We start from the raw sequence: 13,625 nt of genomic DNA, 5'->3' as shown, positions 1-13,625 counted from the left end.
ACTGATAGCAAACGCTGATGCAGGTACAAGAAAACACCATAGTCCAAAAAGGTCTAGTTCAATAGTAAAACACCAAGAATTCAATGAGTGAAATCCAAGGAACAAGTGTCTATCTATACCATAGCCAATTGCCAATCCAGAGGTTCCAGGGTTCCAAGAGTTCAGGAGACTAATCAGGATACCAAAAATCCACAAACCTGGGAAAAAAACCTTTCTCCCCAAAGATCATTCTCTAGGCAAGGTCCTTATATCCAGTACAACCCAGCTGCAACCTATCTCTTGCATGCCTCCACCCTTACTTGCTTTCACCTGTAATTCCTATTTACAGATTACTCAGCCCTGTAGAACTAAGACTTACATTAACCTCTTCCATCACCAACTTCTGAACATGATACATGACACATCTGGGTGTCCCTTGGACAATATCTCAGTAGACAGCCAATTCTCTCACACCAAAAGCAACTTGCCATGTGTTCTCAAGTCTCTTCTGACACTCACAAAAAAAAAAGCAACATACTGCTCCATGTACAAATATTGGCACAGGGACCAGCAAACTTTATTCTGCTTCTTAGATACATCTGAGAAAGTAGACATAGTCTACAAAACCTTATATTTCCAACTTTGTTCTCAGTTAATCTCTAAGGTGCAAAAATATATTTTGTATACTGTGGCCGAGACTTTTATAGCCGAACGGGGAATTGAGTCCTGGTCTCCAGAGTTGTAGTCTAACGTTCAAATCACTGCACCATCTTGCAGACTTCAGTCCCACTGCGTTAGAACTTGGGGAAAGTTTCTTTTTATTGTTGCTGTTGGATTACCAATGCCCAGAATCTCCCAGCCAGTATGGCCAAACTGGTTGCGGGATTCTAGAAGTTGGTGGTCCAGAAAACAAATTTCCGGAGCTCTACATACTCACACACCCCTTCTCTGAGTGTCTTGCGCTTTTTCTTTTAGTGTGGTTTCTATTTTTGAAACCATAGGTTCACACTGCTTTGTTGAGTGTTGATTAGTGCCATCACAAGCCACTTGGTAACCATTAAACTGGTACTAGACCATACTGCCATCCCTGGTTTTCTATTACAAGCACACAGTGTCTGGCTTTCTGCTTTCTGAAACCTTTTTAGTGCCAGCTAGCCAGCTGTTAACTGGTGCTGTGGGGAGTTTCATTATAGCTGTTCTGTGAAAGCTGATGCTCAGCTATGCAGAACTTCAAGGATAAAATAAATACATGTAAGGTGTTTTTAAAAAGACATTTTAAACATGACCTGAGTGAATATTATTCTTGGTATCTGCAATATCGCAGCAGAGTTCTGCTTCCTTTACTGTCTAGGAAAAATAGGTAATAACTTGTGAATTATGGCTTTTCACATCATCAGTAACAGCATGCTCTTGCATTATAGGGTTTCCACCAAGAATAAAAGGTATGTTCCTTTGTTGTTCTATAGATTTAATTTCTTTCTATTTCCTATTCTAAAAAGCTGGGTCAAAATTCTTCCTTTGTCATATATACTCTGTTCAAGAGAAAAAGCCTTTGCTCAAAGTTTCAGCGAGTGAAATAGCTCTGCCCTTACCTTTTTTGCTTCCACCACTGCAGTCTTGACTGTCAAGGCCCAGGTGAGCTTATTGGCATTTGACTGCATGGAGCTGGGCAGCCAAAAACTATTTTTGTAGCAGCATCAAGGGATGAATTCTGGCAGCAAGAAGATCAGAAGATTGTGTGGAGCCCGAGTGTTAATTTGAAGAGAAAATCTTTATTTCTGTTGATGGTATTTGTTGTGAAATTTGTTGATTTTTTAAAATGTATTTGTTGTATATGTTGTCAAAGGCTTTCATAGGTTTTCCAGGCCATGTTCCAGAAGTATTCTCTCCTGACGTTTTCGCCAGGAAACAGAAAATGCTCTGGAACATGGTCATACAGCCTGGAAAATTCACATTAACCTTCTGTTGTATGTTATAGAAAAAAGTGGATGTGTGTGTCATGCACCCCAATTAAATTTTCTGAGCAGTTGGAAAACACTGCAGAGTAAGTTTTCATAATTGAAGGGACAACATGGTGGAGAGGTAGCTCAAGAGCCCCACTGATATTTTGTGATTGGATTTAAGCCTTTATCGGTATTAAGCATAATAAATACAGACACACCCCCATTTTTGACAGTCTGCTTTTTGAGAAGCCATTCTTACAACAGTCACCAGAACTACTAGTGCCCTTCACTCTGTCCATCTTGTCCCCCTCAAAACCTAACCCAGTCAGAAAACTCCTCATGGAAAAAGGTGTAGATTGTTGTTTTAAAAGCATACTTCATTTGGCCCCCCACACGTATTCTGCCTACTTCTTCTCCATCCATCACTCTTTCTTCCTCCCACCCCATGTATTCTAATTGTTTGCACCAGTTTCTTGCACTCATAGTAAGAGTGCAAGAAACTGCCCCAGGCATCTTAAAGATAAGCTTCCACATTTTGATCTTTTTAATTGTGTCAGAAGCAACTTGAAAACATACTGCAAGTTACTTCTGCTGTAAGAGAATTGGCTGTCTACAGAGACGTTGCCCAGGAGACACCCGGATGTGTTACTAGGAGGCTTCTCTCGTGTCCTCATAAGGTAGAGCTGACAGACGGAAGCTCACCCTGTCTTGCAGATTCGAGCTGGCAACCTTCAGGTCAGCAACCCAACCTTCAGGTCAGCAGTTCACAATGGTTTAACCCATTGCGTCACTGCGGCTTTTGACGATTTCCTGCTTTAGTCGAATTTTTGGTTGAATAAATCTGGGATATCTGTACCTAGATCCCGAGTCCCTTGGTGTAGGACATAGAGATAAATGAAGATGGTTTCTGTTAGATAACTTTCACCTTGGTCAAAAGCCCTTGGGGGGGATTAAGAGAGAAGATGAGTGTTGGGAACATAATAATCTTTGGCAGAGGAAAAAAGCAGAAATTTAAGAAATGAAGGAAATTGCTATTATAAGCAAAAATAATGTAGGCATTCAAAAATATAGTGCTTCACTCTTGCTTTATTCTGGGTTCTCTGGAATGCAAGTACAGTAGAGTCTCACTTATCCAAGCCTTGCTTATCCAAGTCTCTGGATAATCCAAGCCATTTTTGAAGTCAATGTTTTCAATATATCGTGATATTTTGGTGCTAAATTCATAAATACAGTAATTACAACATAACATTACTGTGTATTGAACTACTTTTATGTCCAATTTGTTGTATAACATGAAGTTTTAGTGCTTAATTTGTAAAAAATCATAACCTAATTTGATGTTTAATAGGTTTTTCCTTAATCCCTCCTTATTATCCAAGATATTCGCTTATCCAAGCTTCTGCCGGCCTGTTTAGCTTGGATAAGTGAGACTCTACTATATATTTTTTAAAGGAAGATATAAGGAAATAGAAAAGGAAGAAAATGTAAAAGTTTATTTTTACAGTATGCAAACCAGAAATGGGGGACACAGGCCATGATTTGTTTGATCATTTGCAATCCATGGATTAAGCAACAAACCAAGATCAACAACTAACCATGGCTTACTGTGTGCGCATGTGTCCCTTGTTGGTGACCATCATAACTGCAGAAGTGAGGGATTAGGCAAAATGTCCATAGGCAATCCACTCAAATGTAGACCAAAGTAATGATTTTAAATATATTTTAAATTCATAGGCGTTCTGAAGCGGTAGTTCATAAGTTTATTCCTTTATTATAATATAGAAAACTTTCCTAAGGTCTATGGATAGTACGACTTGTAAGTTTTTGAAAGTTTTTGTAAGTGTTTTACAAGTTTGTTCCTTTGTTATAATATAAAAGCCTTTCCCAAGGCCTTTAGACAGCATGACTTATTTAGAACTCCTCCGTAACACATCCTGTTATATATGATGATGTTAAATACTGGTGTTGTCATCTGAGAGGAGCTTAGCTGAATTAGGGAGGAGTGAAATAAATTCTGGTATCCAATATGACATTATTTACTTTATTCTTTTGGAAAAAAAGAATTGCTGATGCCCTAAAAAGAGCCAACAACCAGTATGTACCAAAATAAACTTCTCCTTTTAGAAAATGCAGCTGTTTAATTGCACAGTAAAGTATCAATTTGATTGTTTTTAGCATAAATTAGATCATTCTGATTCCCTCACTATAAATTACTCATGCATTTTGATTTTTCTACCCCTGTGAAACTTAGCCCAAGTAGACAGTTTTGCTATGTTCCCCACAGAGAAAGGTATGAATTGTACACTAGAGTGTACCATAAAAAAGAAAAATGAGCAGTTCTATCTTAGGGAGCATATCTTCTTATTGCCGAAGACTTGCAGCATTTCACCTAAGTGTCCCAGACTACTGATGCATTCACACTATTTATGAGTAAGGAATAAGCTGTGTTTCATGTTGACTGAATCATCAGAATACAGCTGGGAGAATCTTCACATGAATAAGCTTTGAGATTTTCTAAATTCTGTAGTAGTGTCTTGATTTTGTGTTTTATTCATATGCTCTGTGCCGTGTTTACTCAGTGACTTCTGTTTCAGTTCATTGCTTATATTTTCTGTAAAGAAAGCTTTGGATCCTAAGTTACCTTACTCATGAGTCGACCTTACTCCTAAGGTGTTCCTGCTGGCAGAAAGAAAATAGTCCTTTTCAAGATTTCTCTACAGCAGTGTTTCTCAAACTACTACTCTATGCATTTTGGACTTCAGGTCCCCTTACCAACTGTTAGGAATTGTGGAAACTAAAGTCCAAAACATCTGGAGGAGCACAGTTTGGGAAACACTGGTCTACAGCTCCCAGTATCACTCAAAAATTTGCATTGGATGGTTGGAGAGATCTCTCCCAGTAGCAGGGTAGAAGGTGTTTCGTGTGAAAAGGAAGGGAAAGGTTGGCTCAGCCCTTCTGACATTACTGAATTAGACTTCTTTCATGAATAGAGGGCCAACTCAGAATCAAAAGCATGGCTATATTTTATTCTGAGTGATGGTTGGAATCATGTTAAGTTTTCCAGACAAAATGTAACACAGTGTTCTGTCATCATATGCATCATCTTGCACTTTTTGCACATGGTAGCTCTTTAATTGTTATTAATGGCAATGGAACTGAGAAAACTGTGGCTTGTGTTAACATTATTCAACAAGTTCACATGCAGTGGCAAACGGAACTGCACCATTCATCAAGTTGAATGTGAGGAGGAAAGATGGTGTGAGCCTGAAGCTTTCATTTGCTCATTGTGTAATGTAGATATCCAAACACAGTATCTACATTCTGAAGCCTTACAATATACTGTGAGCGTTGTTTCACTTTTAGCCTTTACAATATGGTTGATTTCCACCAGCATCACTACTTCTTACTACTAGCATTGTTGCTAACTTTGTCTGTGCAATTATTATAAATGTTTGTGTTACTTTCTCGATTTGTCTTCCATCTCACACTGTCCAAATGATCTAATATTATTCTTTCCTCTTTTTAAAAATGTGTACAGTACTACATGAATTACCTTGATTGTTATCTATAAACGTTGTCTTTCAGATTTTGACTTGAACTACTTCTGGCACTGGAACAAGTTTACAGATTATGTGCAGTGTGTCCTGGCTTTCACTGGAGTAACAGGATACATCACTTACCTTTCTCTTGACTCAGTGGTCTTTGTTGAAACTCTTGGCTTCCTCGCTGTATTCACTGAAGCCATGCTGGGTGTCCCACAGCTCTACCGAAACTACCAGAATAGGTCAACTGAAGGAATGAGGTAAGATTCTATTTATGTATAATTTCAGTTAGGTTTTTGGCTCTGTCTTAGCACTTAGTCTTCCTTCAGCAACAATTCCAGAATTACTTTGATTGAAAAATAAAAATGAAACCATAGTTCTGGCACAACTCCAGCATTTTGGTGGAAACAGTGACATCACATTGAAATAAACTCCTTTTTCTAGAGAGAAAATCATACTGTGGATGAGCTAAAATAATGTACAGTCGACTCTCCATATCCATCAGTTATGCAACCCTCTATAGCTTGAATTTTTAAAAATCCAAAGTGCAGGCATTACTTCAGAGTCAGACATTTGGACCTGCCTTGTCAATCTTTTCTCTTATTCTGATGCTTTCAGATGTCTTTTTCTGGTGAGCTGGTCATATTCAAATACCTGGTGCTGAGGATGTAGTTTCTCACAGCCAATAATGGTTGTGGAGTTGTTTTTGAACAGGAACAGAGAGGGGGATGGCAGCAGTTGGAGGGTGGCAAATTTGTGGGATTGAATGATGGCACTTATTTATATTGAAAGTATATCCTGCATTTCCCATGTGAATGAGATTTAGAATAAAATAGAGTGATTATAGAAAATGAATACAAGCATCTCTATAAAATGAAACACAATTCGGAAACCACTAAAAGAAAGGACACACACAAAAAAGGAAAATCCCACCTCAATCCATTTGCAAGCCTGTTCTTCAGCAAGTGAGATCAGTTGCCAAATGTATGTCTGAATAAAAGGTCTTTGTGTCTTTATGTGTGAATATATGGTGTGTCATGAGCAGACTTATATAATTTGGAAATCTGTGACAACTGAGCACACTGATATCCCGATATTATGTGTGTCTTTTAGTACAAAAATAAAGTTTTGGATATACTCATGAATTTGCAAAGGTAATGCCTAGTAAAATTTCAGAAGTATAGGTGGGAGTGATGGAGTTGGTTGAGACTTCCAATGCCATGCATTAGACAACATAAGAAATAAATGCTATGGAAAATATGGATAGTGAATGTATTTTGCAAAATTGGTATGTCTTGGCAATGTCTCCTCCTTGCCCGCATTATATATGTAATCCATCAGTTTATTATCATTATAACATAGAATAAGCAGAATGCATGAAGAACTTTACAAAGTGAAGCTCTGCGTTTCATCATTATTTCGAAGTCATTGGTGAACGATCTATGGAAAAGTCTTCTATTTCCCTGTTCACAACTGATACTGATTCATCTTATCTCTGTCCATGGCATTTTAAAAAATGCAGATAAATGCAGAGCTCCAAGAAATGTTGCACGCCTGCCTGCATAAAATAATTTTCTGTCTCTTAATTATTCAAATTTGAAACAGAAAAAAATGTGTAGGAGTGTGACAGTATTGCTTTGACGTCCACCAATTACTTGGATGATGAGCATCATTTTTCCTTTCCTGGGCATCGTCTGGTTAGAGTGCCCAGGCATGAGAAGCATGAAAATCATATGCAGACTGTTCTTCTTTGTGGTGGTTGCATTTGTGTTGTTTTGCTGCATGTATTCCCAGTGTACATGTCCAGTGAAAACACAGTTACTTGCACACTGCCAAATAGAGTTATATATGATGGTCCTACTTCACATGCTGTCTGTATTACTTTATTGGTGTTTTTCAAATGTCACGTTTGAAACAGCCTGAGTGACTTAGACAAGACTTTTGACCAGGCTCAGAATATTGTGATGCATTTTGTGCAACACTTGTAGGTATGCCAACTTCTATCAGATTGTTACATATGGGACTGTTTGCTTATAGAAAATATTTTATGCAAGTGTTTCTTTCCTTCCTAGACTTTATTTTAGAACATTTCTGTTACTCATTTAGACTTTTTTTTGCCTGTCAGAGAGCAGTTTTTGAAGTGACGTCTTAAGCTTATCCCTCTGCTCTCCACCAATGATGCCTGCAGCAGTTTTTAGAAGAATTCAGAAGCCTTACTGGCACTGACTGAGTTGCATGTTTTTTCCTAAGCATTTAATTTTGCATCCACACATAATATCTATAGCATGTGGAGGAGTGACTTTTTTTACTGTCAGTTCTTCATCAAGTTGGTGCTAATTCGAGTTTTGGCTTTTGCTTTCACGTTCCACAGTCTTGAATTATGCCTTTCCATCATTTCAGTATTTGGAACCTCATGCTTTTTATCTCTCTTAATAACACTGTTGGGATCTCAGTAACACCCTTTCAGTTTTCCATATGCATTATTAAATAAAAGTGCAGTAAAATTCTCTTTGCCAGCTTGTTTCTTTATGCAGTACAAAAACATAAGGATACAAAATTAATATTTTAAAGTGAGTTTCTAGTAGAAGCATAAGTTTCCCATCTCTTTGAATTATGTTAGCTGTAGAATACTGTAAGAAAATAACTTTTGGTCTGATAATTGTTTGCAATATGTTCTTATGGCTTCATATGTTTTCCAGAAAAAAATTAAGTGTTTTTTATTTTTTAAATTCACAATGGACCTAGTTCAGTCAGGTAGCAGAAGTTTTCCAGGCTAGGTCCTACTCAACTGCTTCCAGTGGTTCAAAATCTTTTTGAGCTGAGGACAACTGTCTCCTCTCCCTACCTTTCATATCGAATTGATTTACATACAACAGGGACTGTGAATTCACCTTCACCAGCTCAGCACGAACAGAAGCCTCTGGCTAACCTTGTCATGAACTGAGATTCTTCTGTACAATTTACAATGGATACTGACAAGTTTTGCTCAATACAAAAATGCCTAAGGCTCAAGCGTGGCTTTATAGACTGGTTACCCCAGGTAGCCCAAGAGCCCTTTTAGAAAAGGGAAAGTGACTTATATTGGTAGTGATAAAAGCAAAAAAGCAACATGTTGTCCATCTAGTTTGCTATTTTCATCTCCAACTCGTCTTCCAGCATGATTGACAATTGCCCCTTCTGTTTTGAGTGTTCATGTATTTATGCAATGTTACATTTGGAGCTTTGTCAATGGGAAAAGCCATTTGATAGAACTCTTAAATGGAATTCTTCCTCTCCACATTTCCATTATTTTGAAAAAAGATGTATCTCAAAGTACTCCCAAGGTATGTACCTGCTCCTTCAATGAGAGTTTAATCTCATCTAGGGTGGGTTGTTCAACTAGTTCTAAACAGAGCCTCAATTTTATTAGGATTCAGCTTCAGTTTATTGGACCTCATCCAGCCTATTACAGGCCCCAGGCCCTGATCCAGCACCTACACAGCCTCATCTAATTGATAACAAGAAGAAGTAGACCTTGGTGTCAAACACATATTTATGGCATTCCGCCCCAAACCCCTTATGACCTCTTCTAGAAGCTTGGGGGACACAGTTTTGCTCTGTGGTACCCCACAGCTTAACAACCATAGGACTGGAGTCCTGTAATGCTACTGTCTGGAGCAAACCTTGCAGATAGAAACAGAACCACTGTAACATATTGTCAACTATTCATGTCTAATGATTTAGCAAGATATCATGACAAGTGGTATCAAAAGCTGCAGGACGTTCAACAAGGTGATATTTCTCTCATCTTGTAATCCGTGAGTGCAAATGGGATTGCACTCTGGTTTGAAACCAGACTGAAATTGACCCAGTTTCTTCTGAAACTTTGTCCAATCACCACATTCTCAAGTTCCAAAGGGGAATATTGTCAATGGGCAGTAGATGTTACAAGTATCTGGATCCAGAATGGTCCTCTTTAGAAGATGTCACCACCACCTCTTTCTAAGTAAAAGGCACCTCTCCCTGGCACACTGAGGCATTTACCGTCTCTTGGACCTAGGTGAACAATCCACTTCTATTAGATTTTATTAGCCAAAAAAGGCAAAGACCAATCTTCATATGGTGGGATTGGCTAATTCAAGTATCTTGTCTACATCATGCAATAATTGGAGCTGATCCCAACAAATCTGACCAGATGGTACATTGAACACTTCTGTGTCAGACTCTACAATAACAGTGGTATGAAGTTCTGATTAAGGAAGGCTGGATTAAAGTACTGAAGTGACTCTCCACTTAACACCAAGGAGGAGTCATGAGGATAAAATTGTGGGGAGGGCATACATGCTGTTATGAATACCATTGAGGAAGGGTGGGTTATAACTATGAAAAATTATTATAGAATGTGCGATGGCAAAAAAGCCAATGGGATTTTGGCCTGCATAAATAGAAGTACATAGTATCTAGATTCAAGGAAGTCATGCTACCCGTCTATTCTGCTTTGGTCAGACCACACCTGGAATACTGTGTCCAATTCTGGGCACCGCAGTTGAAGGGAGATGTTGACAAGCTGGAATGTGTCCAGAGGAGAGCGAATAAAATGATCAAGGGTCTGGAGAACAAGCCCTATGAGGAGCGGCTTAAAGAGCTGGGCATGTTTAGCTTGCAGAAGAGAAGGCTAAGAGGAGACATGATAGCCATATATAAATATTTGAGGAGAAGTCATAGGGAGGACATTAGGAAGAACTTCCTAACTATGAGAGCTGTTCATCAGTGGCGCTCTCTGCCCCAGACTGTGGTGGAGGCGCCTTTGGAGGCTTTTAAGCAGAGGCTGGATGGTCATCTTTTGAGGGGTGCTTTGAATGAGATTTTCCTGCTTCTTGGCAGGGGGTTGGACTGGATGGCCCACAAGATCTCTTCCAACTCTATGATTCTATAGTTGTCAGAGAATTCCTAATGCATATGACAACAGCAATAAGAGAATAGATAGATAAATAGATATGAAATGTATTGTGAACATCAGGTGTTTTAGACATTGATACTTATAGCGAGACCTGCCAAGGTAATTCAGATAGTCACAGTCATTTAGATAGTTGTCTTAGTATCTGTTAAATGAAACCTTAGTTGCTATAAGCTTATTCCACCCCATCTACATTGCAGTTGCTATTGTAAGAGCAGCTCTCTTTGGTTGTAGAATATGTTCAGAGCAGAGAATTTAGGCAGTGAATATTGAATTCTATTAATGACCATCTAATCTTGGCTTGAAGTTCTAGCTGTCCCAGAATAGCACATTAGCACAATCTGTTAAGGGAAGAATTACTTAATTTTTATTCAGTTCAGGACTCTAGTAAGTCACCAGTCGATTCTTATTATAAATGAGTATTTTAATAGAAGCTAATTGTTTTATAAAGAAGAATTCAATTTATGATTAATGATTAGACTATGTTTAATTTCTTCAACATCATCTGATTAAAAGAGCTAGGAAAGAAATGTGTCATTTTCAGAGTTATGCCATGTTAACAGATAGTAAGACTTGTGACATCTGAGAAAAGGGAATATATAGCCCAAAGTTGAGCGTCCCCTTCAAAGTGCCCTTCCAGCATCAAATCCTCTTCATCTTTAATTCCCTTCTCTTCACTGTTAGATGGAGTGACACTCCCTCTAAAATCATGGGTTCGCAGTTTGGGGGAGTAAATTTACCTCTGCGCCTGGAAGCTCAGGTTTCAGCTTTTGCACAGTTAAAGCCAGTGTACCAAATTGGCCCATTTCTGGAGATGTCAGATCTGGCTACAGTGATATATGGCCTGTTCACATCCCATTTGGGTTATTATAATGTGCTCCTTGTGGGAGGCTGCTTTTGAAAAGTGTTCAAATACTTCACTTGGCTCAAAGAGCTGTGGCCAAGTTGGCACATCTCCGTTGCAGCATCTCCGTTGATTGACAGTCTCTTCCAGACACAATTTAAAAAATCTGATTTTGACCCATAAAGCCTTGAGATGAGTTATTTGAAGAAACACGTCTCCTTGTATGAGCCCCATGGAGCTTATTTGGGTGTTTTTAACATGTGATTGTGACTTTTCCCTTTTGTAGTTGGTTGACTTTTTAAAAAGTGGATAGAGAATCATTTAGAACAAGATCATGGCTTTATATGTGTTTTGATATTTTCAGGGGATAAAGCCCTTTCCCAAATGGTTATCAATATGTAGCCATTTTAAAGCATTGTGTTATGGCTAATTATTGATAGGGATTTGGGACCTGGCAACTGAGCTTGTAATACTATATATACAAATATCAGAAGCTGTGTCTGACAACATTCAATGGTTTGATTTGTTCTTGATGGAACCCTGACTGCTTAGTGTTGAACCTAAGGAAAGAAAACTGGATCTTTGACATTCTGTATGAAACTTTAGTTTCAAAGATCCTCCATGGTTTACTGAACATGTGTAAGGAGAAAAACTCCATTAACTAAGTGCGAGAACATAACTGCATTTAAAAACTGCTTGAGGTAAGATGTACTTTGTGGGTGTGCTGCAGTTTCAGTATAATTTCCAAAGCTGTTGGGGTTTAATCTCTCTCTGTGCATGTATATCCAGATCACTTAAATCATTCTTTTCTGGAACTCTTGTGGTTACTTTCGATTCACACTGTTGAGAGCTTCAGCATGGAAATTGGTCCCAGAAATGCCTCACTGTTGGGGCAGGGAAGAAGACACACATAGAAAAACACACACACATACACAATTTTAATCACTAAATGCCATACTGGTGTTGATGAATGGGCTATGGTTATGAATGAGTACACTAGCAGAAGCAAATGAGTCATGGGTAAGAGAGGTTTTAATGTTTCTTGGCAGGAAAATTTGGTGGCTGGAATTGTCTCCCTTTATTCTTTGTTATTTTTGATACACTTTCATTACATCAGCCTGAAAATGGACCAAAATTAAATGTGAATATTTTTGCAATTATGATAGTTTCCTTATAGTGGCGGTTGGGCAGTTCTATATTCAAAAGAGGCATGAATGCAACCAGCTTTCAAAAGGATCCTTTAAAAATCCTAGTCACTGTTTGGGGGAAAAGATAGACACTACATGTCCAGAAGAGATGGCTCAGTTGTAGAACACAAGCTTTGCATCCAAAAGATCTCAGGTTCAGTTCCTAGCATTTTCAGTTCAAAGGAGCACCAGGGTTGCAGGTGATGAGAAAAACCATTCTTTGAGGTCCTGGAAATATGCAGCCAGTCAGGACATAAATCATATTTGGTAAGATGGACCAACAATTCTTTCAGTAGGAATGCTGTGTCCAGTTCTGGGCAACACAATTCAAGAAGAATATTGACAAGCTGGAACATACAGTATACAGAAGAGGGCCACTCAAAGAGCCAAAAATCTGGAAGTCAGGCCCTATGAGGAACAGTTTAGGAATCTGGTTATGTTTAGTTTGAAAAAGAGAAGGTTGAGAGGGGATATGATAGCCATGTTTAAATATTTGAGAAGAAGACGTATTGAGGAGAGGGCATGTTTGTCTTCTGCTGCTCTTCAGTTTAGGTCACTGAGCAATGGATTCAAACTGCAGGAAAGGAGATTCCACCTAAACATTAGGATGAACTTCCTGATGGTTAAAACAATTTGACAGTGGAATATGCTGCCAACACACTCAGACCCCAATACTCTTCCTCAGCTTCTCATCACGACGTCTTATCTGAGTTTTAAGCCCTTTCCTTCATCTCTTCTTTCCCCACCTTATCACCACAAAATTAGGGGTAAAAACTCCAGATGAGGTTTGGAGTTGAGAAGGTAAGGAAGGGAGAGACAAAGGAAGGGTCTTGAAACCTGGATGAAGTTTTGAACAACTGACTGTAGTAATTTAAAAGTAGAGAGAAGGAGTTATGGTGCTGGCCAACGGAGGCATCCAGGAGATTCCCCAAGTGCTTGTGAGAGCAGTTGTGTATAGAGTTCCAGAAAACAGACTCCTATATTAAAAGCTCAAATACCAAAACTAATGAGTTAGAGCTTTTGCTGCCCATATAAAGCATGGAGGTTGTGCTTTTACAGTCCCTTGGCCAAATAGCATCCATATCAGGGACTGGCTTCTTGGAACCCTTTTACCCCGTAGAGAATGGCAACCTGAAAATGTCACCGTTGTTCCTCTATCCGTTAGTAACATTGGTCTTCTGAGCATGCTTGTGT

General features: G+C 38.7%; 1 protein-coding gene across 4 annotated transcripts in view; it reads left to right on the top strand.

Moving 5' to 3' along the window:
* Positions 1-13,625, top strand: part of slc66a2 (solute carrier family 66 member 2) — a 73,559-nt gene that overhangs the window by 39,069 nt on the left and 20,865 nt on the right. For 2 of the 4 annotated variants that reach the window (XM_003219734.4, XM_003219735.4), the window contains one exon: positions 5,508-5,724. The exons of 1 other annotated variant lie outside the window; for it this stretch is intronic. In XM_003219734.4, the coding sequence (XP_003219782.2) occupies positions 5,508-5,724 (217 nt within the window). Of the gene's footprint in view, positions 1-1,400; positions 1,422-5,507; positions 5,725-13,625 lie in introns of all 4 variants that reach the window. One more of the 4 variants, XM_016992919.2, reaches the window with a different exon arrangement.

This window comes from Anolis carolinensis, chromosome 4 (genome assembly GCF_035594765.1).
Source record: "Anolis carolinensis isolate JA03-04 chromosome 4, rAnoCar3.1.pri, whole genome shotgun sequence".
In the NCBI taxonomy this organism is placed as follows: Eukaryota; Metazoa; Chordata; class Lepidosauria; order Squamata; family Dactyloidae; genus Anolis; species Anolis carolinensis.
The sequence above is the reverse complement of the archived record's forward strand: the minus strand, read 5'-3'. Positions and strand labels throughout refer to the sequence as shown.